Source organism: Leuresthes tenuis, unplaced genomic scaffold, assembly GCF_036924035.1.
Source record: "Leuresthes tenuis unplaced genomic scaffold, fLeuTen1.0.hap1 SCAF_13, whole genome shotgun sequence".
NCBI classification, from domain to species: Eukaryota; Metazoa; Chordata; class Actinopteri; order Atheriniformes; family Atherinopsidae; genus Leuresthes; species Leuresthes tenuis.
In genome coordinates this window covers 30541563-30565629 of record NW_027325367.1, presented here as the reverse complement: position 1 = coordinate 30565629, position 24067 = coordinate 30541563, and the positions used below count along the sequence as shown (strand labels likewise).

General features: G+C 39.9%; 1 protein-coding gene across 2 annotated transcripts; it reads left to right on the top strand.

Annotated features, from left to right (window-relative positions):
- The first annotated feature begins 1281 nt into the window (after window positions 1-1281).
- On the top strand, window positions 1282-22875 carry rmdn3 (regulator of microtubule dynamics 3). 2 transcript variants are annotated; one of them, XM_072362717.1, is made up of 12 exons: window positions 1285-1871; window positions 2833-3022; window positions 3688-3831; window positions 6715-7018; window positions 9775-9877; window positions 10652-10712; window positions 10803-10878; window positions 12867-12944; window positions 13037-13135; window positions 15248-15301; window positions 22015-22104; window positions 22377-22875. In XM_072362717.1, the coding sequence occupies exons 1-12, from the start codon at window positions 1664-1666 to the stop codon at window positions 22434-22436; spliced, it is 1467 nt and encodes a 488-aa protein (XP_072218818.1). In that variant the 5' UTR covers window positions 1285-1663; the 3' UTR covers window positions 22437-22875. The 2 variants fall into 2 exon arrangements, 1 of the variants encoding a protein (XP_072218818.1); XR_011907215.1 differs by lacking the exon at window positions 22377-22875 and having other exon boundaries at window positions 1282-1871; window positions 13030-13135; window positions 22015-22047.
- The last annotated feature ends 1192 nt before the right edge of the window (window positions 22876-24067 follow it).

The following is a 24067-nucleotide window of genomic DNA, read 5'->3' as shown; positions in this document are numbered from 1 at the left end:
TAAAGCTCTTAATGACCGTCATCATATCTTAAAGATCTCATTGTAAGATATTTTCCTAACAGAGCACTTTGCTCCCAAACTGCAGGTTTACTTGTTGTTCCCAGAGTTTCTAAAAGTAGAATGGGAGGTAGAGCCTTCAGTTATTAGTCCCCTCTCTTGTGGAATAAGCTGCCAGTAAATGTCCGGGAAGCAGACACCCTTTCCACTTTTAAGATTAAGCTTAAAACTTTCCTTTTTGATAAAGCTTATAGTTAGGGATGGCTCAGGTGATCCTGAAACATCCCATAGTTAAGCTGCTATAGGCTTAGACTGCTGGGGGACCTCATCTGTCACACCTTTCCTCACTTTGCTCTCTTTTTCCCCCTGTTTAATTTCTCAAATGATATTATGTACATGTGACATTATTGTGGTTATTAACTTGTGTTTCCCTGTTCCAACAGGTATCCTTTGAATGGCGTTATGGTGTTTTTCCCCCCTCTTTTCCCTCTTTTCTGTCTTCTCAAACCCCAGCTGGTGGAGGCGGATGGCCACCCTTCCTGAGTCTGGTTCTGCCAGAGGTTTCTTCCTGTTAAAAGGGAGTCGTTCCTTTCCACAGTCGCCACAGGCACGCTCAGGACGGGAGATTGGACTGAAGACAAGTTTCGGTGCAATCTGTTGGTTTCCTTAGGTCGGGTATTGTTTTTTGAATTGGCTCTATATGAATGAATTGGATTATGATTACAATGGATTTAATTCCAATTGGCTTGAATTGGACTATATTATTTAAGTGCCTTGAGATGACAATTGTTGTAATCTGGCGCTATATAAATAAAATTGAATTGAATTGAATTGAATTGAATTGAATTGAATTGAATTGAATTGAATTGAATTGAATTGAATTGAATTGAATTGAATTGAATTGAATTGAATTGAATTGATAAAAAGAGCAAATTAGAGATGGGCTTAAAGTTACACTGGACAGAGGTCAAGGTTCTCCGTTTTTTTAAATGAAGGCTGCACAACAGTATGTTTAAAGGCATAAATCTAGTCTTCTGGCAGTCGCATCTGCCAATATATGCCATGCTTGTAGCGGTTGTTATTATTCGACAACTGTGTTCTTCAAGGTAGTGGAGATTCCAGCTCGTTTTAATATTTTGATGTTCAGTCGGTTTAGTAATACCGACTGAACAAGTGCCATCAGAAGAAAAAAGAAAAAAGAAAAACCTGGAAAAGCATGCGCACGGATTCTTAAACTGTGCTCACAGTTTTGCTATCCGTGCGCACGGATATTTACAGATTTTCTTTCCCTGATGGCACTTGCCGGACTCCGTAGTCGAGTGTTGATGCGTTGCAGTTCCATTCTATACTTTGACAGCGTGATGTTAACAGAGAAATAATTTAATTTTGTTTATAGTTAATGTAAAATTATGTTTCAACATTAAATACTAAGAGGCGAGGTTCCGAAGAGAAATGTATGGTTTGCAGAAAGCTTTAAAAAAATCGCGAACTGTATTGACGTAAAGCTAATTACATCAGGCCGTTGTGCTAGCTGTGCGCGCATCAGATATATTCACTAACGTGAGATAGAATCGCTGTTATCCTGATATTAATTTAATGCAGTCATGATGCATGAAAGGTGTTATTAGTAACTAAGGCTAAACCTGCGTGTGGTGAGTGTTTAGAAATGAGCATTCCGCTCGGGAGGAATGGGTTAATCGGGCTAACTATCGGGGTTTCCGCCGGCTTGGGTTTGATTGCACTGATAGTTTACAGGGAGATCAGTAAAAGAAGGTCTCAGACGCTTGTGTCGGAGACCCCAACTGCATCACGGCTGTTTGACGGGGTGCATGATGATGAAGAAGAGCTGCTGCGGGAACCGCTGGCTGCACAGGGTGAGTTAGCTTTGTTTAGCTCGACACTGGCACGGCACCTGTTAAACAGATGTGTGCGGGCACGCTTGAATGAGAAAACGTTATGTTATATGAAACGTATTTTTCAGTCCTCTTAAGAAAGCTAATCATGCGTGGTTTGGCATTTTTCTCAGTATACAGTCCATTAAAGTCAATGGCAGCTGATGGTTATTGCTGAATTAGAGATGTGGTTAGGTTAAATGTCATGGGCAGCTAAGATGAATAATCCTTTTCACAGTTTATTGGTCTCGTTTTTAAATGTATATGTGAGTGAGATTCTCCGCTTTATCGCGTAGAAATCGACGTTTACATGAAGCCTGACTATGCAGCCAATTAAGCAGAAAAGTTCTCTACTTAATGATTCATATTTGGGGAACTTAATATTTTGTTAAGAAGCTCAGACATCTGGAGGGCAACTTGAAATATTTTATTTAGTTTTTTCTCCATTATGCTAACTTATATGTGTTAACTTGATTCTCTCCTGTGACAAAATATGGTTAAAGCTTAAAAATGGTGGGTCCTCCAATCCCTGAATTGCACACCTTGGAGGCATCGAGGCCTCTGGTCTCTGTGTCCCCCTCTCACATTATTAATGGGAACAAGAGAAGGAAACTTGAGTGAGAGAACCAAAGAGACACATCAGTAAAAAGAAAATCACACATGTAATCCTGCTGCTATTTCTTTCTTTTTATGTCCTTGTCCAATATCAAGGTGTTCTTGGCGTCTGGAACTGAAAGAAGACAAGTGCAGGACTGAATGTGCAATAAATATGTTCATAATTATATTAGATCACTTTGTGATGTAGCTATAGGAGCTGGAAGTCATCGGAGAGAAAAACGTGGCTGTCTTTCTTTGCAGCTGCAACTTGAACCTGTCTTTGCAGGGCTAAAAAGACAGCAAACAGAGTCAAAGCAAATGTCAAAGTTCTTTCTGTCTCCTCCAGAGATGGAAGATCAGCAGGAGGCTTTAGCAGCAGTGGAGGCAGTGGTGCAGGGACTGTCCACGGAGCAGCAGCAGGAGCTCAGGAATCAGCTGGACCAAGTGCTGAGCTGTGTGGCCTCGCTGCGCTCAGAGGTGGCTGAGCTGAGGGGGGGCCTGCAGGACATCGCCCTGCAGATCATTCAGGATGTCAAGTGAGTGTGACTCAGGCAAGCTGCATAAAAGCAGCCCTTCTTATTTCCTTAAGTCATTTTCACACTGCAAGACTTCCAGTGTTGTCCAGTTGTCATATTGTCTAAACTATACACGTTTATCTCGTGTTCTGAAAGTTTTCAAGTCTATTATTGTTGTTACATGCTGGAGATCAAAAGGCATGGATGTTCTGGCTAGTGTTTACCCATATTCTGTTGAATTTCCTGAGCTGACTGCACGTTTGCTGTATGTTTGTATCCCTTTTCTCCCTGTCATGTTTCCTGACCCCATCTCTTCTGCTCCCTTTGGCTGCAACTCGCTGATTCTTTGAAAATTCTTAAGACAACTAAGCTTGTCATATATATATATATATATATATATATATATATATTTCAAACCTTTCAAATCTTATCTTTGATAAATTCACATATAGCAATTGATAACTGCTGATTGAACCGCATGTTGCCTCAGATCTGAGCAATTTGTCTGTGTCTTTCAATGTTTGTCAGGGACTTTTAGAGAGCAATGGGAACATCTTTTTAAACTGCACAGAAATGTACCTTCTTGAGTAGGGTTAGTACAAATAGAATGTCTGATACACAGTACAGAAGTTCTGCCACTGTTTAATGTACTCAGCATGGAAATGTTTGTCCTCCTTCATATTCAGAAAAGGAGTGAAGGAGAGCCAGTGGGTACGCCACCGGCGTCAGCTTGTCCATAGAGAGCGCACAAGCTCCACCAGTTCCAGCTCTATCTACTTCACTGCCAGCCAAGGCAGGGTCAGTTCACACGAGGAGACCAGTGAAGGAGGGTATGGCATGAACTCAGAACACTTACTCATTTTGTGTCACTTTATTATATGATACTGTGCTGCTGTAAAGTTTTGTGCACAATGTATGGCTGGTGCTGGGCAACTGACCTTCATACTTATGGACATAAATATTATACTACATTAGACTATATTGTAATTGTGGTGTCTACATGAGGTGCAAATTGAATATTTAATTCACGTTCTTATTTTCACATTAAAGAAGTTTTTCTGCTTGACGAGTCACTGTAACACCATTCGTTCTACTTTCAAAGCTGGGTCACAGCCATCATACATGATCATTTTTCAACACTGGATGGTGCATTTCTGCCTTAAGAAATTAGTGTGGGCAGTCGCAGGTGTGTTGGCTGTGACAGGGTGGGGACAGACTTTTTTTGACTCTAGTGGTGTTTCATCTGAGAGAAAGAGAGAGACAAAGAACCTGAGCCTGTTTGAGTTCACAGGGTGTACACAGGGTGTCTGCTCAACACGTGACCTTAACGGCACCCCCAGAACACAGTATTTGACCATGAGGCCAGTGTGAAGCTGCATGGCCATGACAGCTGAACTGTATATGTTGAAATTGGAAAAAAACGCAATCAAATTTGCAAACAAGTATGAAGTACATGTTTGAAATGTACCCAGTCTTTGAGTCATGACAGTGATGTTGAGAACTAAACAGTCTTTACAGTCGTAATTATAGCCCTTGAAATGTGTGTTATCTCAAATGTGTCTTTTGTCTTTCGACTGCAGTCCTTTTTTGCACTTACTGAAATCAAAAGCATGTTTTATTAAGTGGTTGTCATCTTCTGTGGTGGATAATGCGGCAAAAACTCTGGTAGGATATAGTGGTGCAGTTGAGATATACTGGATTATGTGTCTAAGACCAAATTTGGCCTTATTTGGGTTAAAGTCATGAGGAAAGCGTCTCATGCAGAGTGGGGTCATTGTCTTGTTTTGGTATTGGCTCAATATTGTGATGTTGGTATCCATGTGAATTTGGACTGAGATAAACATACAGGCTAGTGTTAGAAACAGCCATCCACGATTTCAAAGTTCTTAAAAGTTACCACAGTGACAGTCTTTTCAACTTTCATCTTTACATTTCAGAAATCATATAAAGTAAAAGCGATGTTCTCTGTGTGGCCCTATGATGGACTGGCATCCTGTCCAGGGTGTACCCTGCTTCTCACCCAGTGACAGCTGGGATAGGCTCCTGCCCTGTCCCGACACTGATTTGGATTAAGCGGCTACAGAAAATAGAGGGATAGATGTATAGTTAAAGTATTCGTGTTCGACTAAGTGCTCTGGTATCTGATTGCTGGATGATGCTTCCTTGTACTGACACAAATGTTGGCTCAGGTTGAACTGCATTAACGTATAAATCTATATTTAATCTAATATTGCAACGTTTTTTTTCCAAATTGGATTGCTGAAACTAACTTTTCACTTGTGGCCAGGGCTGAATTCCAAATCCAAGTCCATGGAAATTGAATTCATGTGAACTTTCGCTGCATTTCCGTCAGTGGATCTGTCCCCACATGTTTAAAGTTTGAGGTTTCTCCATAAATGTTGGGTGTGACACCCACGGGTTTTCATTTATTTAAAAATTAAAATAAAATGTATTTTTGCCACTGCAATTTCCTCTATTTTTGGAAAGTTGAAGTATAGTAGAGAGAGAGAAGTATGATTCAGAGATGGCCAAGAATGTTTTTTATTTTTATTTTTTACACAAATTTAGCTGATGATATTACCTGCACTGTTGGCAGATAACACAGCAGAACTTTCTTAGTTGACATCGTGGACAGAAACTTAAGCATCTGGAGCCATGTTGATATATTTCTCAGCATCTTCTTTGAGAGCTCCTAACTTAGCTTAAAAACTTCTACCAAGGAGTCTTGGCTTCAGAGTGATTTAAGACCAATCTCAGAGCAACTCTGATGAAGGAAGGGACAAAACTCTGATCTTACTGAGGAAGTGGTGCTGACTCAGTTGCTGAGTATGACAACACTTTAAAGACTGTGATTGGTTGTCTGAAAATATAATAAAAAGCAGATAAACATAAATGAGAATCTGCTTCACTGGTCAGGTATGTGTGCACAAAGAAGACATTTTATACTGGTTCGCTTAGCTCTCAGTACCAGAATAAAATATAGACTATACATGTGTACAAATAGTAAATAAGAAACTAAGTACATAAAGAATAAATAAGTAAATGAAGAATAAACTAAGCAGTGGTGCAATAGAGAGGACAGTTGTGAGATGGAGAGTGGAACAAAGACACTACATGATATGCTGACAGAGAAAATGATAAAGATGGTTAAAGGAAGAGCTACTTTTTCACTGATAAACAGAATCTACCAGACTAGTTTTATTAATTGATTTTTAAAAGATCAGACTTAATCAGAAAACTTAATCTTTGGCATCATTCCTGAGTGACCCACCATGGAACTATACCTTTATGTTCCATACAAGTCTGTTGCTTCAGGGGTCCACAAATCTCATCTAAGGTCTACAGTCAAAAAATGAGCAGTTAATGATCTTGTGGTGTAATCTCGAGTAGGATACAAACTCATGACTATGTTCTATTACTGCATTGTGCAGAATCATTCACCTCCATCTACATCCATCTTGGATCTGGGAATTTTTACACAAATTTTAGAAAAATAAATAAAGCAAACTTGGATTTACTTACCGTGTGCAGCTCATTTGGGGTTGTGTTTTGTATTCCCAAACTCTTGTGAGCCACATCTAGGGTTGTCTGTGCTGAGTACTCTCTTGCCTCCCGTTAAAAAGATTAGCCTCCAGCCCTTTTTTTTGTTTGTTTCTTTTTTTCACTCCCTTGAAATATTGAATGAAACACATAATCTTGATTGTATGCCTCAGATACTCGACAGCCTATGCTGAGTCAGACTGCACCGATCGTGATACAGACCGAGAGGACGGTGAGCGAGAGCCTGAGCAAGAAACTGAGGAAGACGAGGACACAAGCTGCGCTTCAGTTCTCACCCTCCGTCAGGAAGACTCCCAAGAGGAGGAAGAGGAGAAGAATGAGGGAAGGCTGCAGCTGGTGGCTGAAGTTCCTTGTGGAGAGCTTGCTCTTCTCTTGGCTCAAAGCGACATCCTTCATACTGGAGATTCCAGTTTAAAAACAGAGGGTTTTCGACTGCTAATGGATAACAGAGCAGAGGTTAGTGATGCAACTCTTATTTTTGCTGGTCACCTGGGGCCTTGTGTACAAAGTAATTGTGGCGTAAAGAGTGGCGTACACACTTTTTCACATCAACGATCAGATGTATCAGATGCGAAATGACTGTGAAAATGTGCGGTGCCTCACGCCAACTTCAGGGCTGTCGTACGCACTTTTCTACAGCTGTTGATTCTTTGGCGACACAGAGGTGATGTTGGGAAACTGTTATAATAAATAAATGTGAACACAATTTGTCCTCAGACTGAGTGATGTTCACATTTGAGACACATAAACAATTAACACTGATGAACAATTAACACACCCATGTGTCTGCAATTACACGAGAGGATATAAAAGCATGCGCAACCATTAAAAACAATCGCTGCTTTAGCGGTATTGGAAGACATTGTAAATGGTGCAATTCGAACCCAATTTGAACTCAAACCCCACAGCATCAAAGGCCTCGCTCACACTCTCCCACCCACTCCTCTTACGTTTGCTGCTTATATCGTAGGACAGCATGTCAAAGAGCACATTTTTGCGGGCCTCCACTTCAAAAAGTAGCTCCTCCATCTCACTTTCCATTAAGTTATTCTTTTTCCCGTCTTACTCATTCTTTTTTCTTTATTTTCTGACCGTGCAGCGAGAGGAATCTCAGGTGCAGGGCTCATTTAAATATGATTTGCATATTTAAGTAGGGGTGTGGATTGGGGTACTCTGACATGTGACATCAGTTCCACGTTGATTGGGATGTGCAAACAAAATGTGCTTGGATTCATGCGTGTGCACACATTGATACATTGATACATATATTTTTGTACGTTGGAGGGCATTTGGGTTTGAGCGTACACCATGTTTCAGTAGGAAATCCACGCAAGTCTTTGTACATGAGGCCCCTGGACCCATATATCAATAGTATTTGAATATTTGTCTGTTATTTTTTTAGATATGTGAATATGTGCACCTGATATCCTTCTAAGTCGCAGCAGCAGCAGCAAACGTCACACCTTGGATTACCATAAATGGCTTATACTCCTCCTTATACAACCTCATCCGTGCTCACTTTTTAATTTCCTGTTGTATTTGGGACAGTCCTGCTGGTCAGTTGATACAAAGCTAGCTGAGATTGATCAGTAGTGAACGATAATATCTGAAGTAGTAATAGTTGCACTAGTTTGGAGCACGAAAAATGAAAATGAGGAAAAATTCCGCTTTCTACATTTATGTTTTCTGAGAAAAAGAGAAGAATGAACAAAGTTATTGATAAATTGCACGCTCAACTGGATCTCTTGACAATTGTACTGGAAGAATCTAAAGACAAATGAATACAAATTTAGTTTGCACTTTCTGACATGTAAGATGGAATGAATGACTGAGAAAGTCTGCATCGCGCTCCAAAGAGAAAACCGAACTAAAGACTGGAGAACTAAACATCAGTGTTTGGCATTGGCGAAGATGTGGAATAGAACATCCTACAGAATTAATGGAATAAGTATTTAAAGATATGAGTCTTCCTCACCAACTCCATTCTGAAATCCTGCAACCAGATGTGATCTGAGGCTGATGTTTGTTCAGGTGCATTAAGGCAAAAATGTAATTTTACAAATAGCAAATGTGTTACTTTCATTTAGATTGAAAGAGCATTCTGTACATGTAGCTTATCAAAAGCTATTAATAAAGCAACCCATATCTGTACCAGTGGGTTGTACTGATCATAATCTTGTTACAAATGTGAAACCAAAGTTTCTCATCCCCGTCCAAGATGAATAAATAGAAGAACTTTTCAGCATTTTAACCGGTATAAATATGGGGAGGATAAAGGTGTTGTTTCAGAAAAAAACCTGGAAGATGCACTAACAGCTTTTAACAGAAATTTAAGGAGTATAGTCGATCATCACCGCTCGGGTTCAGATTCGGGAACCCGGACCAGCAGGTGCTTGCTAACCAGCCTCTCCCCCATGCCCAGCTCCAGGGTGAGGCCCCAGTCTCTCTTGCTCAGGCAAGGTTACAGGTTTATTATTCTAAGGATATTTGATTGCACTTTATCAGAACAGGACTCCCTCCAGGTTGAGGGTCACTCTCTGCGAGAGTGGAAGAGTTTTTAAATCTTGGGGATTTGCTCATGAGTAAGAGTAGAAAGAAGCGGGAGACAGATGGGCAGACTGGGGCACTGTAAGCGGTGATGTGGACGTTGTTCTGGTCTGTTGTGGTTAAGAGATGGCCGAGTGAGCGGGCAGCGTTGTTGCTTTACCAGTCAAGCTGTGGTTCAGTATCAGCTGTGGGTCCTGATGTGGTCTCTCCAGGACTAGTTGGACAGAAGACTTGTCTTCGCTGCAGTATACATTACTGTTAAATATCTGTTGTTGTTTTAGATCGATAACAAAATAAATTGGACAAATATTTGGAAAGTTGAAGGAGTGGAGGTATGGCAGAAATCTTCAGAGATCGCCATGAACGCATAGGGGTGTTATTTTAGTATCTTGGAAACAACTTCACTGATGATGGTGTCACAAACAGCATTGGAGGGTAACACGTGTTAATCTTCACAGGAACACACTCAGTTTTGGACTGTTTCCACGTACACCAACATCATTTTCAGTAGTTGTGTAACCCCACTCATCTAAGGAACAGCATCAGTTTACTCGCTTGTTATCACCAGGAATGGGCCGGCAAAGTAACCTGATCAGAGCACCATGAACCTTTGTTTGAACTATCCTGTAAACTCTGACCCTGTGGTCCTCCTTCTGGGTCTGCAGTACGGAGACAGCACGGATTTTCTATGGCGACTTGCTCGAGCCTACAGAGATATGTACGAGACAGCTATGGACAAGCAAGAAAAAGTTAGCTATGCTCTAAAAGGTAAGGGACACTAGCTCACAAACGCATGCTTTTTGTGGGATGAGTAGTACAGAGAACACGGTAAAATGATTTTCATGATGCTTGGAATCCTTTTGGAATAATTCCATGCAGTTCTAGTTAACTCCATTGTGTGTCTACAATATGCCAGAACATGCTGGAAATATCTGAGCTGTCTTGTTTTGTCTGACCGACAGTCCAGACATGCAGTTTACAGCCACAAACATGAAATCCTTCAATGAGACACGATGACAAATCATTTTAATTTAAACTTGTGAATGATAGATGGCAACATTTGTCTATATCAAATAAGTAATTATTGGAATATCAAGAAAAAATGTGACAATTTGGAAATGCAAACATGAACGCATTGGGGTGTTATTTTAGTATCTTGGAAACAACTTCACTGATGATGGTGTCACAAACAGCATTTGACTAGAAATACATTAACTACTTCTGTTAGAGGAAGATGCCCTTAAAAATACAATAAGAGATCTTTTTTTTAACATATTAATGTCAATATATGACAAGTTCCAGGTCATTGGATTAAGATAGTGTTCTTTTTTTTAAAGTGGAAAAATACTTGCTTTGGGTTGTTTCTGAGTCCACAAGAACAAACTGAGCAGCAAATTAAGTCATGATGGACAAAGAACTGCTTTGTGATGGAACTGCAAACCCAGAATCCCTCACCATATGCAGAGTGTACAGCTGATGTGTAAGTGCTACCATGAGTCCTGCTTGACGACTCATGTATTAATCTGTGAGCTGATGTTGTAGGTTTAGAGGAGGCAGAAATGGCCCTGAAGAAAAATGGTCTGAGTGCTGAATGTCATAAATGGTAAGACGGTGAACACAACACTTGAGATTTTAATTCTGCATACAGAGTTTGACCCAGTCAGTGGTCATTTGGTGCTTTTTGTGTCTTCAGGTTTGCTGTTCTGACTGGACTGAGTTCAGAGCATCAGAGCATGCATTCTAAACTCAAGAGTACTCACCTATTGAAGGTAATGCAGGCATGATACTGTTTGGCTGATTTATGTATTTTTTTAATCTATGAACCATATTTCCAGAAAAGTTTCTGTGATGCAACAGAACCTGCAATCTGAAATGTTATAATTGATTTTACTCTTTATTTAAGACTAAACTAACAAAGGAAATTATTCTCAGTGTCCTTACTGACCAACCTTATTATATATAGAAAATTTGAACTATTGTAGAATTTAATGCAAGTGACACAATGAATAACAGTTTATAGAAAGGCGAAGAAAGACAGAAAAGTTAATAGGGTTAGGAGCTGGAGCTGGAGCCTATCCCAGCTGTCATTTGGGCGAGAGGCAGGGTGCAACCTGGACAGCACCCTGGACCAGTCCATCACAGGGCCACACAGGGCCAACCATCCACGCTCACACGCACTCATTGATCAAATTTTAAAAAGTTGTAGAAAGATTTTTAGATCTTTCAACATTTAAACAACATTTGTAAAGGCTAAGGCTGGAAACATGGCACTGTTGGACTTGTGTGACCTTTGAGACCTTAGGCAACACTGCATGAATACCAGCCATGCCACTGTTATCAGAATGGCCTCATGGCTTTGGACTACCTTGAAAAACCACTGCCACTCAACTCAGCCTGCTGCTGCATCCAGAAATGCCACCTGAAACTGGAGTGTGCAAGAAGTGAGCCATAAATCAACTCTCAAAAATGCAGCTAAGTTGTCTGAGCATTAGCTTATCTCAAATGGACAGAACAACACTGGACATGTGTTCTATGGACAAGACTTCACTGTGCATGAGTTAGCATGAGTGGTATCCTAGTCACAGAGGGCCAGATGCATAAATCTCTGTTTATTGATTCGTGAAACTGTGTGTATGCACAAAGGCAGAAATAATTTATTTTTGGTGGTCAAAGTTCTGGAATCGCAAACGGAACAAAACAGCTGAATTAAAGATATATAAAAAATTAAATTTAGAGCAAAGGACCCTGTGGTGGTTTAAAAAAAAAAAAAAAAAAGGAAAAAGAAAGTAACAATTGAGTTACAATCAAAAAGCAAAACTGCGTTCAAATTGACTCAAACTGCTTATCAGGGTTATGGGCTGGAGCTGCAAAGCTTTAACTTACCTGCAGCAGATGAAAACACCGGTGATGATGAGGATCAGATGTACTGATGGATTAGAGTTGCTTGGTTGATAGATGAATATAAACAGCTCATGAAAGCCCATAGGAAGTTATTAGCCAGTGTGGAGCCAGGAAATCATACGTCTAAATAATTTTTCTTTTTAGAGCCCCATTCACTTTTTTAGAGCCATGCATCACAATCATTACTCATGGCAGTGATGCACGGCTGCCGTTATATGTCGCACCCACAGTCAAATAGGTAATGTTATGATAAATTAAAGATAAGAAACAAGATCAGAAAAGTTAACCAAATACCTGTTAAGCTTGGTGAATGTGCATTTTGTAGTGCCTGTACACAGACATCTTTACATAGTCTGAAGAATACATGAGGTGTGCACAGTCTCACCACACTTTATTTCTCTGAAAACACTAGTTTGAATGGAGAAAAAACGCTTAGTGTTCGCATCTGTGTGTTCTTGACTGGCCTGCCTGACCTGTCTGCTGAAGGAATGATGAATCAGACTACAGCAAACATGGGCTGTTGACTAAGTAAAATCTTGCATTCATCAAGGACCCCCATTCCTCCAGCAAAACGGTTAAAAAAATAAAAAAGAGCATCCTCAGTTACTAAACCAAGAATAACACAATGATGAGCATGTCTCTCTAAACTTCTAGGTTAGTTTATAATTACAGTAGCGTTGATCAGTGAGGACATTGACAATAATTTTTTTGTACTTGGCTGTTGGAACAACTGAACATGTTACAGATTTTTAGAACAGTATTTTAGAACATTTCCCAACTTTTCTGGCATTGGGTTTTGTACCTTAAAGATGGGTTTATTTTTTTCTCTTTTTTTTTTTTTGGTGAAAACATCCAGGAACATTTAGACCGAGCATTCGTCCTCAGAGATAATGACCCGATGTGTTTCTACCTGCTTGGCAGATGGTGCTATGAGGTGAAGCAAGGAGCTGAGTTCTGTTGTAGACTGCTGTTATCACATGCAGAGAGCAGCATCATCTTCTTTCTTCTGTTTCTGTGAGACTGCAGGTAGCCACTTTGGACTGGTTGGAAAAGAAGGCAGCTGCGGCACTCTATCAGAGCCCCCCCACCTCTACCTTGCATGATGCCCTAAAAAACTTCCTCAAGGTATGAGTCCCTTGTAGACATTGACAAACTACTCCTACTTCTCTCCCAATGCAATTTACATACCTTGTTGATAATAGAGCCTCGAGACTTATTCATCACTGTTGTATTAGATTTAATTTTAATATCATGTTTAACTCAGGCAGGAGATACACACAGGCTTAATGATTGAAGCCTTAATGATGACCTTCTCCCATGTAAACTTTCCTTCTGGCAGCTTGTTTAACCACTAATCCTGACTCTGAGCCCCCTGTGAGAATTTGCCTTCATTTGTGGAAAAAAATAAACTAACTCCTTCCTAACTCTTGACGCCGTCCATAGATTTACCGTAAATTCCGGACTATAAGCCGTTACGTTTTCCCGAGGCTTTGAGCACCGTGGCTTATAATACGGGGCGGCTAATGTGTTTTTTAAATTTTTTTTTATTTTCATGTCGCCAAAAACATTTTGTCTCGTAACATTAGACCAATAAAATTAAGGAATAGTTCACAGTGGTCCAATGAAATTGTATGATAAATCAAACACACTTACACTGCTAAATTATTGTAAATTGGTCATTTGTACTCACCCTGAACATGGGAAAACAAATGAAGAAATGCACATAATGCAGCTTTTAAATTAAAGGCGATCAATCTGAGATGAGATTGTGAGAGTGACAGCAAAGAGACTGAAGTGAGTGAAGTTCTGAGGCTGTTCAATTTGGACACTGAAGGAGATGACTTTGATGGTTTTAGTGTACAGGAGGAAGATGAAGAAGGCGATTAATGACATTTCCTGGTACGCTACTGTCTTTTTAATTTTTTTAATTTTTTTTACCAGCCGTGTTAAAGGCACTGTTAGAGAAAAAAAAAAAAGCTTTTACGTCACACGTGTGCGTTACCGATAGGTATTTAAGTTAAAACCATCGGTGTTACAGGCACTGTTCGGAGAGAAAAAAAAAGCTTTCACGCCACATATGTGTATGTTACAGATAGGTATTTAAGTTAAAACCATCTGTGTTACAGGCACTGTTCGGGGGAAAAAAAGCATTTGCAGTATGGGTTTATGTTACCTCACGCATTTAATTAAAAGTTTAAAAATCCTCACATGTAACATCTTTCTGTGTAAATATCTCATATTACAATGTGGACACCCGCGGCTTATAATCCGGTGTGGCCTATACAAGTACAAAATGGATTTTAAAATTAGACGGTCCGGCTTATATTCAGGTACGCTCTATTGTCCGGAATGTACGGTATTTATTCAGTTTTATTCAGTTGCAGATCAACATTATTTCATATGGAGAAGCAATGCAGCAGAGTATGTAATATACCCAGGACATCAGTCTGTGGACTGGTTAGAATTTTAAGTTGAGGTTTACCAGAAGTAGCCTTCATCACTGTTTTTTATGTGCATTTTGAAGTTGCACATTACAAAAGGTTGATGAAAGTTGCAAAGAAGGTGAGTTGGTTTTTGCCTTTTCTGGAAAAGGATCGGTGTGCGTGAGAGTACATGTTCTAACATACATTCCTGAAGACCATCTCCATTCTTCTGTTCTGCAACCGGTTTATTTTGTCCCTTTGCAAATGTTGTTTTCAGTTGGCGACCAATGTTTTAATGTTTTAATGCAGCCATGTGCAACCTTGGCTATGCTGCCTTGTTTTGACAACACAGCACATCTTTTTCACTCTGAATTGCTGGAAGAGTGATCTGAATTTTTCATTAAAGCTACACATTTGCTTAGTGATTGGATGGAAACGCAGCCAATGTCAGTGATCAGTTCTTTTATACCTTCAATTTCAGTGTTTGTGAGATTACGTAACATTGCAACAAAGGTCCATGGTTATACTGAAAGGATAGTTGCAGTGATACGTTTAATTATCCACATCATAGCAAGTAGCAATTTGATGTATGTGTGGAGGAGACATAAGGGTTTAGTGACATACTTGGACATAAAACAAACTAGGGCAGGATAGTCTCTTATCTATGCTTTGACAAAAAAAAGCAGGTGTTTTTTCCTACATCAACCTTTAGAGCGTCTTTGTACTCGGTGAGCTTTTGTGCTTGATATGTGAATGATGTATATTTTTATACATGCATTTTAATCAGTGTGTTCTGTATTGTGTAAATTTGCAGGCAGAGGAGCTTAGTCCAGGTTTCTCAAGGACTGGTAGACTGTACATTGCCAAGGTAACGCATCAGATTTGTGTAATTCAGGTATTCATTTGGGCAGTTAACTGTATACTTGTGATTAATTACTTAGTTTTTTATCTGTGAGATGTAACTCTTTTCATGATTGTGTCTCTCTCACGCTCTGAAAATAATTTATTTAGAAGAACTTGTGCTAGCATAATTAAGGCCTAACTTTCAGCTTCATTACAGGAAAGTGTTAAGCCTAATCAAAGTAACGCTAGAGAATCTGACAAGTTTCTTGCTCTTTGACTCCCCCTGCAATTGTGGGATGTAACAGCACTGTCATAAAAACAAATCTTCACGTGAGCCCTGCCACTGCACAGCCATATACATTAATATTTGATATTGGTGAAGATAGTTTTAAGATTAACAAACGTCTCTAGTGTTGTTTTAAAGGTAGAGAGGATTTCTGCTTCCCAAAATCATACTGGCACGAGAGAGGGGCCTGCTAACTGAAGGCACTGCCTTCTACTTTTAGAACCACAAGTTAACAGCAGTGCTGTGTTGGGGAAAATAATCTAACTATGAAATCTTTGATATATGATGGAGCTTTGGATTTAAATTCTATTCTAGATTTAACAGGAAGCCAATGAAGAGAACCCAAAATTGGAGAAATATAAGTCATTACTACTAAGAGTTTAAGGATAATGTTGCGACAGAGCGAGGACTCTTGGTAAGCCTGGCTAGCCAGAAACCTGGGGTTGTTCTGGTTCTCTCGCATCAATGTGAGACCAGGCTGGAGGGGCTCAGAGTGAAAAACTACTCAGCCCACCAACCCCCTTCCTTCATTGCCAGGGGTTGTTGTTGGGAAAGGCAACAACTCGTCCTCACCATGACAACAGCTGAGCTAGCCGCAGGGGAGGAAGAAAGTTTTCTAAGAGAAACTGACTGTCTCTGACAGAACCAAGCATCTGTCATTTTGAGTCAGACCCTGACCCTGAGGTCCTTGAGAGGTTCAACAGTATGCCGGTGAAGGGTTACTTTAAGTAGCTTACACAAGTTTGTGTTTATGCACATTACCTGTCATAAAAACCTTGGCATCTGGTGAGCAGTTTAATGCAGTAAATACAAACATAGTTGAGCTGATCCTCCAGGAATACCAAAAGCACTGGCAAGGATCTGTATACAGATCTATCTCTATTGATCCGAGAGATAGTTTTGGAGTGTAGTCCTGTAAGTTAGCAACAAATGCTGGTAAAATTTTCCTTAGCGTTGAACTGGCCCAAGTTTTAAAACAGTTAAGTGAAGTGGTTGCTGTACATACAGTTTTTTGCTAACTCTTGCTGGAGCATAACCCTCAAATATAGTTTATTCACTGGGCTATTAAATTCTTTGAGGCTGATGGTAGATGTAAGGTGCATGCTCCTCAGTACAGCTGACAAGAGAACATTTCCAAGCAAAGCTGGCTTCATTGGTCTAGCAAGTTGGATGCAGGTGGGCAGGACTCAAAGATTGAGGCCTAGCAAAGGAGGCTGGGTGAACTTGAGAAATAATGTAGGTTTACACTGAAAAGCTGAATGGTTTGTTAGGTGAGATATTTTGAAACCTAGGAGGCAGAGATCTGGACCAGATCAGACTGATATGGAGGGGAGAGGTGGTGGATGGCCCTGAATGTGTATAGAAGGATTTTGAAGTTGATCCAGGGAAGCTCCTGCAGAACGTGGGGATGTGGTGGATGGAGGGGGTTCTGGTGATAATGTGAGTGACAGAGTTCTGGACAAGTTGAAGCTTAAGGATTTTTGAGTATTAATGTTACGTAGCTGGTAGACTGCAGACTGAGTGACTTTATTCATGTGAGATTAGAAAGATGGTGTACTGTTGAGGATGACACCCAGACGCTTAACCTGGGGGAGAGTTGTCAGTAGTGATGGAAAGACAATCGGATTTGGATAGTGTTGATTTAGATCCTATAAGAAGAAAGTTGTTTCTTTGTTGGGTGTCATCCGCACAACAGTGAAAGTAAATATTATATGTAAGGAAGAAATTACCAAGGGGAAAGAGGTAAATGATGAAAAGAGGGGGCACACTGGTGGTAATGGAGGAGGGCTGAGAAGTGAAAGATTTGAGCTGGATGAACTGAGTGAGGCCAGAAAGATCAGAGTCAAACCAGTCTACTGGGGTATGTGTGAAACCAACTGAGATGAATCTATTAAGGAGAATAGGGTGAGAAATGGTGTCGAAGGCCGCACTCAGATCAACGAGGATGGCGAGTAAACTGTCAGCTGCCATGAAGAGGTCATTGGTGATTTTTGTAGGTGCTGTTTCAGTGTTATGGAGGGGGTGGAAACCAGACTGGAACCGTTCGTACAAATTATTATTGATTAAACGAGTGGATTTGTGTTGCAACTATTTTTTCAAGTATTTTGGAAAGGAAACGTAGATTGGAAATAGGATGGAGATTATGAAACTTGTGTGGATCTAAACCAGTTTTTTAAACCCAGTTCAGAATTGGGGTAACAGCAGCGGGTTTGAAGGAGGCAGGAACAATTCCAGAGATAAGGGGGGACATAGAGGGTAGGCAGACTTTAACCCAAACTGTGGGGAGGGGGCATAACTGACAAGTAGAAGACTTAGAGATGAGATCTGAAATATCAGAGTCACTGGACAGCTGAAAGACCGGAAAACAGTGTGACGGCATAGAGGTTTCATAAGAGGAACTCTAGAGCCAGGTCTTGGGGAATTTTGTGAATTTTCTCAATGAAAGATGACATTAAAGATTCAATTCAATTCAATTCAATTTTATTTATATAGCGCCAGATTACAACAATTGTCATCTCAAGGCACTTAAGTAATATAGTCCAATTCAAGCCAATTGGAATTCAATTCATTGTAATCATAATCCAATTAATTCATATAGAGCTAATTCAAAAAATTAATATCCTAGCTAAGGAAACCAACAGATTGCACCGAAATGTGTCTTCAGTCCAATCTCCCGTCCTGAGCGTGCCTGTGGCAACTGTGGAAAGGAACGACTCCCTTTTAACAGGAAGAAACCTCTGGCAGAACAAGACTCAGGAAGGGTGGCCATCCGCCTCGACCAGCTGGGGTTTGAGAAGACAGAAAAGAGGGAAAAGAGGGGGGAAAAACACCATAACGCCATTCAAAGGATATCTGTTGGAACAGGGAAACATAGGTTAATAACCACAATAATGTCACATGTACATAAAATCAATTTTGAAATTAAACAGGGGGAAAAAGAGAGCAAAGTGAGGAAAGGTGTGACAGATGAGGTCCCCCAGCAGTCTAAGCCTATAGCAGCTTAACTATGGGATGTTTCAGGATTACCTGAGCCATCCCTGACTGTAAGCTTTATCGAAAAGAAAAGTTTTAAGCCTAATCTTAAAAGTGGAAAGGGTGTCTGCTTCCCGGACATTTACTGGCAGCTTATTCCACAAGAGAGGGGCCTGATAACTGAAGGCTCTACCTCCCATTCTACTTTTAGAAACTCTGGGAACAACAAGTAAACCTGCAGTTTGGGAGCGAAGTGCTCTGTTAGGAAAATATCTTACAATTAAATCTTTAAGATATGATGGAGCTCGGTCATTAAGAACTTTATATGTCAGAAGAAGAATCTTAAATTCTATTCTGAATTTAACAGGGAGCCAATGAAGAGAAGCTAAAACTGGAGAAACATGATCTCTCCTGTTAGTTCTCATCAGAACTCTGGCTGCAGCATTTTGGATCAGCTGGAGGCTTTTCAGAGAATATGTGGGACAGCCCAATAATAAGGAATTACAGTAGTCCAATCTTGAAGTAACAAATGCATGAACTAGTTTCTCTGCATCACCCTGAGACAGGATGTTCCTGATTTTAGCAATATTACGAAGGTGAAAGAAGGCAGTCCTAGAAACCAGTTTTATATGTGCGTCAAATGATAAATTCTGGTCAAAAATAACTCCAAGGTTCCTCACTGTAGAACTAGAAGCCAAGGAAATACCATCTAGAGTAACTATATAACTAGACAATTTCTCCCTGAAGCGCTCAGGTCCAAAGAGAACAACTTCAGTTTTGTCTGAATTTAAAAGCAGACAGTTCTGAGTCATCCAGGTCTTTATGTCTTTAAGACAGGCTTGTAGCCTGACCAACCTGTAGGTTTCATCTGGTTTCATAGATAAGTACAGCTGAGTATCATCAGCATAACAATGGAAATTTATGCCATGCTGTCTGATAATGTTACCTAATGGAAGCATGTATAAAGTAAAAAGAATCGGTCCAAGCACAGAACCCTGAGGAACTCCATGACTTACTCCAACGTGTGAGGAAGATTCCTCATTTACAAGAACAAACTGGAATCTATCAGATAAATATGACTTAAACCAGCCTAATGCAGTTCCTTTAATCCCAATAACATGTTCAAGTCTCTGTAACAGAATGCTGTGATCGATCGTATCAAATGCAGCACTGAGATCCAACAGGACAAGCACAGAAACAAGTCCGCTATCAGAGGCTAACAGGAGATCATTGGTAACTTTCACCAGTGCTGTTTCTGTGCTATGATGCACTCTGAATCCTGACTGAAACTCTTCAAACAGATTATTTCTATGTAAATGATCACAAAGTTGAACTGCAACTATTTTTTCAAGAACTTTGGACAAAAAAGGGAGATTGGATATAGGTCGATAATTAGCCAACACTTCTGAATCAAGAGTAGGTTTTTTAAGTAAAGGTTTAATTACAGCAACCTTAAAAGTCTGAGGTACATATCCTGTCAACAAAGACAACAAAGATCAAACATATTGATCAAATCCAATATGGAAGTGTCAATTAAGGGGAAAACCTCCTTGAACAGTCTGGTTGGGATTGGGTCTAACATACAAGTTGATGGTTTAGAAGAGACTATTGCTGTTGTTAGCTCAGAAAGATCAACTGGACAGAAGCTGTCTAAATACAATTCAGGTTCGAAAGATACTTCTAAAGCTGCTCTACTTGATGATACATCAGTGATAATAATGGGAAGGATTCCATTAATCTTCTCTCTGATAGAAACAATTTTATTGATGAAGAATCTCATGAAATCATCACTGCTGAGAGTTAAAGGAATACATGGCTCAACAGAGCTCGGACTCTTTGTCAGCCTGGCAACAGTGCTGAAAAGAAACCTGGGATTATTCTTATTCTCTTCTATCAATAATGAATAATACGCAGTTCTAGCTTTACGAAGTGCTTTCTTATACGTTATTAAACTATCTTTCCAGACTAATTGAGACTCTTCTAAATTAGAGGAACGCCACTGTCTCTCCAGCTTTCTTGCAGTCTGCTTTAACGCACGCAGCTGTGAATTATACCAAGGAGCCAACCTCTTCTGACTGATTACCTTCCTTTTCAGAGGGGCAACATTGTCCAGTGTTGTACGCATTGAAGCTGTAGTGCTGTCAACAAGAGAGTCAAGTTCTACTGGAGTAAAATTTAGGTAGCCATCCTGTGTCATATCAGCACATGGCATGAGTATAGGTAGAGTGTCCAGGGGCCTGAGAAAAGAATTGAGCAATGAGAACACTGACTTCGTGTTACCTTCATTTGAACAGATTATACCTGAGAAGTAGATGGATTTGGTTTGAGCAATACGCTCTTTGTAATATAAAATTAGATTATTATCCTTTTTATGAGAGGAGTTTTCTTTTAGAGATGTTAAAATTGTCGACCCTTCAATTTCAGAGGTTTTACCTCAGATGGAAACCAGGGTGCAGACAGAAAAGGATACAAATTTGGTTTTTAAAGGAGCAATTGAATCTAATATGTTATTGAGACTGTTGTTATAATGACAAACCAGATCACCCAGGCTGTATAGAATGTTGAGGTTAAAGACACTTGAATAAGCAGAGGAAAAGGTGTCTAGGTTCATTTTCTTAATATTACAGAAAGAAGGTCAGCAGCTCTACATTGGTTAATGGAGCTTGGCTAACTGCTGCAAAAAAAAAACTACAAAAAGATAATAATAGCTAAACACCGGAAACACAGAGCCGGCAAGCATGCAAAGCCAGGACTCTAGATATAATGATGAATATATATAAATATATAACCAAAGTTCAGTGAGCCCAGAACAATTCCACAGAGCACAAGTTATTGTGATTATTGGCATATTGATGTAAAACCCACTTTGTTCTCAGCTGGGACACACCCAAAGACCACCTGAAACCCTCAGGATAAACCACACTCAAGATTTTGTACTTGAACTTGTACATTTGTAAGTCTTTGAGTGTCAGAGAGGAAACTCCTCACAGAAACACGGACAATGAGTGGCCATAACAAGTGCAAGTTGTTCCACAAGAACACCGTGGAACTATTTTTCTCTGTATGGGATTGATGTTGAAAAAGCCAAAATAACAATAAATCAGCCCTTTGTCAGTAATTTGATGATTGGAGGGAGAGGTGTGGACAGCTCACCACTTTAAAAAAAAAGGCAGTTTCTTTCTGTCCAAAGAATAATGAGCACTCCTATGAAACACTCGATATCTTTACAAATAGAACTGATGATAAAGATGCCAAAACCAGTGTGTTCTGTAACACTTACTGCCACCCATTTCTTTAAAAAAAAAAAAAAAAAAAAAAAAAAAGAAGCTACATTTAAAGTTCTAGAGTGAATAAGCGAATGTTTGTAGGGTTAAAGCAATAGTTGGAGAATACAGAGGATGCAGACTTTTCTAGTTGTCTTCCTTCGTTGTCACATCATCAGTGTGTTGCAAAGTAATATTCTTGCTGTTGGGTTGCAGTGTCACAAAGAACTGGGAAACATCTCAGAGGCGTCAAACTGGACCAACCTAGCGCTGAAGATGCCCAAAAATTCGGAGACACTAACTGATGTAAGAGCACTTGTCAGACTCCTCTCTTAACCTTTGCCCTCCACAGCTACATGATATTGACCGTGAGTGTTTGCAAATGTTTCTGTTTGTAGATTTGAGTTCAGCTACAGATAACAACTAGAGGAATGTTAGGAATCTATCTGATGTGGCTTGCTAAAAGCTTGTCATAACTTACTTACTTCAAGGCAAAATGTAAGTGAGATTACCTGATATGTGGGTGTACAAAAGCTCATTTCAATTTTTTTTTGTTGTTTTCTGTCCCAATTTTTAAGGATGAAGAGACATGTGCCCTGGAGACTCAGCTTCGGGTCTTAACAGACAGAAAAATATGAACAATTCTTTTCTCCTGACATATAGCATATCTACGCTAAGTCATTTAAATGAAAAGTCTTTCCCTTCATAAGTAGATGTCTTTGATAAGGTTTGTGCAAACTCAAACAATTTCTCTGGTAACCTGTTTGTATCTGTTTATTTATTTATTTATTTTTATTGGTAATCAGAGATTTTTAGTTAACAACCAGTTATTTGATCTTTGTATTAATTTAACAGCGATGTATGATCACGTTATTCAAAACTAGATATTTTTTCTCACGACCAATTTCAGAGAGAAAATTTCAAACCTTGGACAAATAAAAACAGAGGTATGAGTAGTTGAGTGATTTGTTTCTTCTGTTTTTCCCTGAGGGGGGGCTTATTCCCACACCACACATGTACTCAGCCTCTTGTCCATCACTGAAACGCCCAACAACTGAAGATTCATCTCAGTATATCTGGAGGTGACAGAACTCTGAGTTGTACAAAGTGAAGAGAAACTGAGAGTACAGTCCCTTGTGTTGTTGGGGGTGATCACCAATGCAAGATGCATAGATACTTACTCAACCCTTAGGTTTAGCAAATGTCAGTCTGTTTGTGAAATAGTTGTTTATCCAGGTCGTTGTGGAGGCATCCACCTGTATATTCTCGAGCTTATAATTGGCATTGCAGGCATGGTAGAAATCAAAGAACGCGATCCTCACCGTGCTGGCTGCATTGTCCAGATGGGTGGGCTTGCTGAAGCAAATAGATGACGGCATGTTCAACAGTAACCCCAGGATGATAAGCAAATTGTATTGGGTCCTAAAATGTGTCCACTTGGCTACTGAAGTGAGAGTGTGACAGTCTCTCCAGGACTTTCATGATTCATCACTGATGAAAAAGGCTCAACTTCTGATGGAGCTTGCTTTCTAGCCTGCTCTTCTTAGCTCTTTATAAACAGTCCTCAATAACCCCGTCTCTCTCCATTAATGCTTTCTTTTTCATAATCTGCAGCATTTTCAGGTCACTGGTGATCCAGGGTTTATTATTGGGAAAGCACCTCTCTGTCCTTGTTGAAATAATACCCTTCACACATACGTTGATGTAATGTGTCACACAGTTAGTCGTGGCTTTGACATCATTTTCATGTGGCTCACAGAGTGCATTGCAGTCTGTGGAATCAAAGCACCCCCCATCTTCAGCTTCCTAAGTTCATTATTTTCAAAATGTGTTTGGTCACAGGTTGCTGCTGCGCTGAACAGTGAATGGGTATCGTTGGAGATGACGAGAACCAGGTTGTTGTCTGTATTTTGCTAATGGAGGAAGGGCAGAAGAGTTCTATGGACCTTTTACATTTGCATTGAATAAATCCAACTTGTTATTTTCTCTGGTGGAGCAGTTTTCAAACCGTTGAAAGAGAGGAGACTTGAAAGCTGTGGGGCTGTTGTTTGTAGCCCGGCAACAACACTCCTCCACAGTGTGGGCAACAACGGCAGGTAATTTATAGAGCAGAATAAGACAGGTAGATAATATAAATGTAGAATCACAGCTAATAGTTCAATGTCCTGAGTACATATCTTCTCCTTCAGTCTCCAGGATGAATCTGTTGTTAACAAGCAATGGAAAACCTCAGCCTTAGCTTTTGTCTGTGCTCCTAATGTCTCTGTTG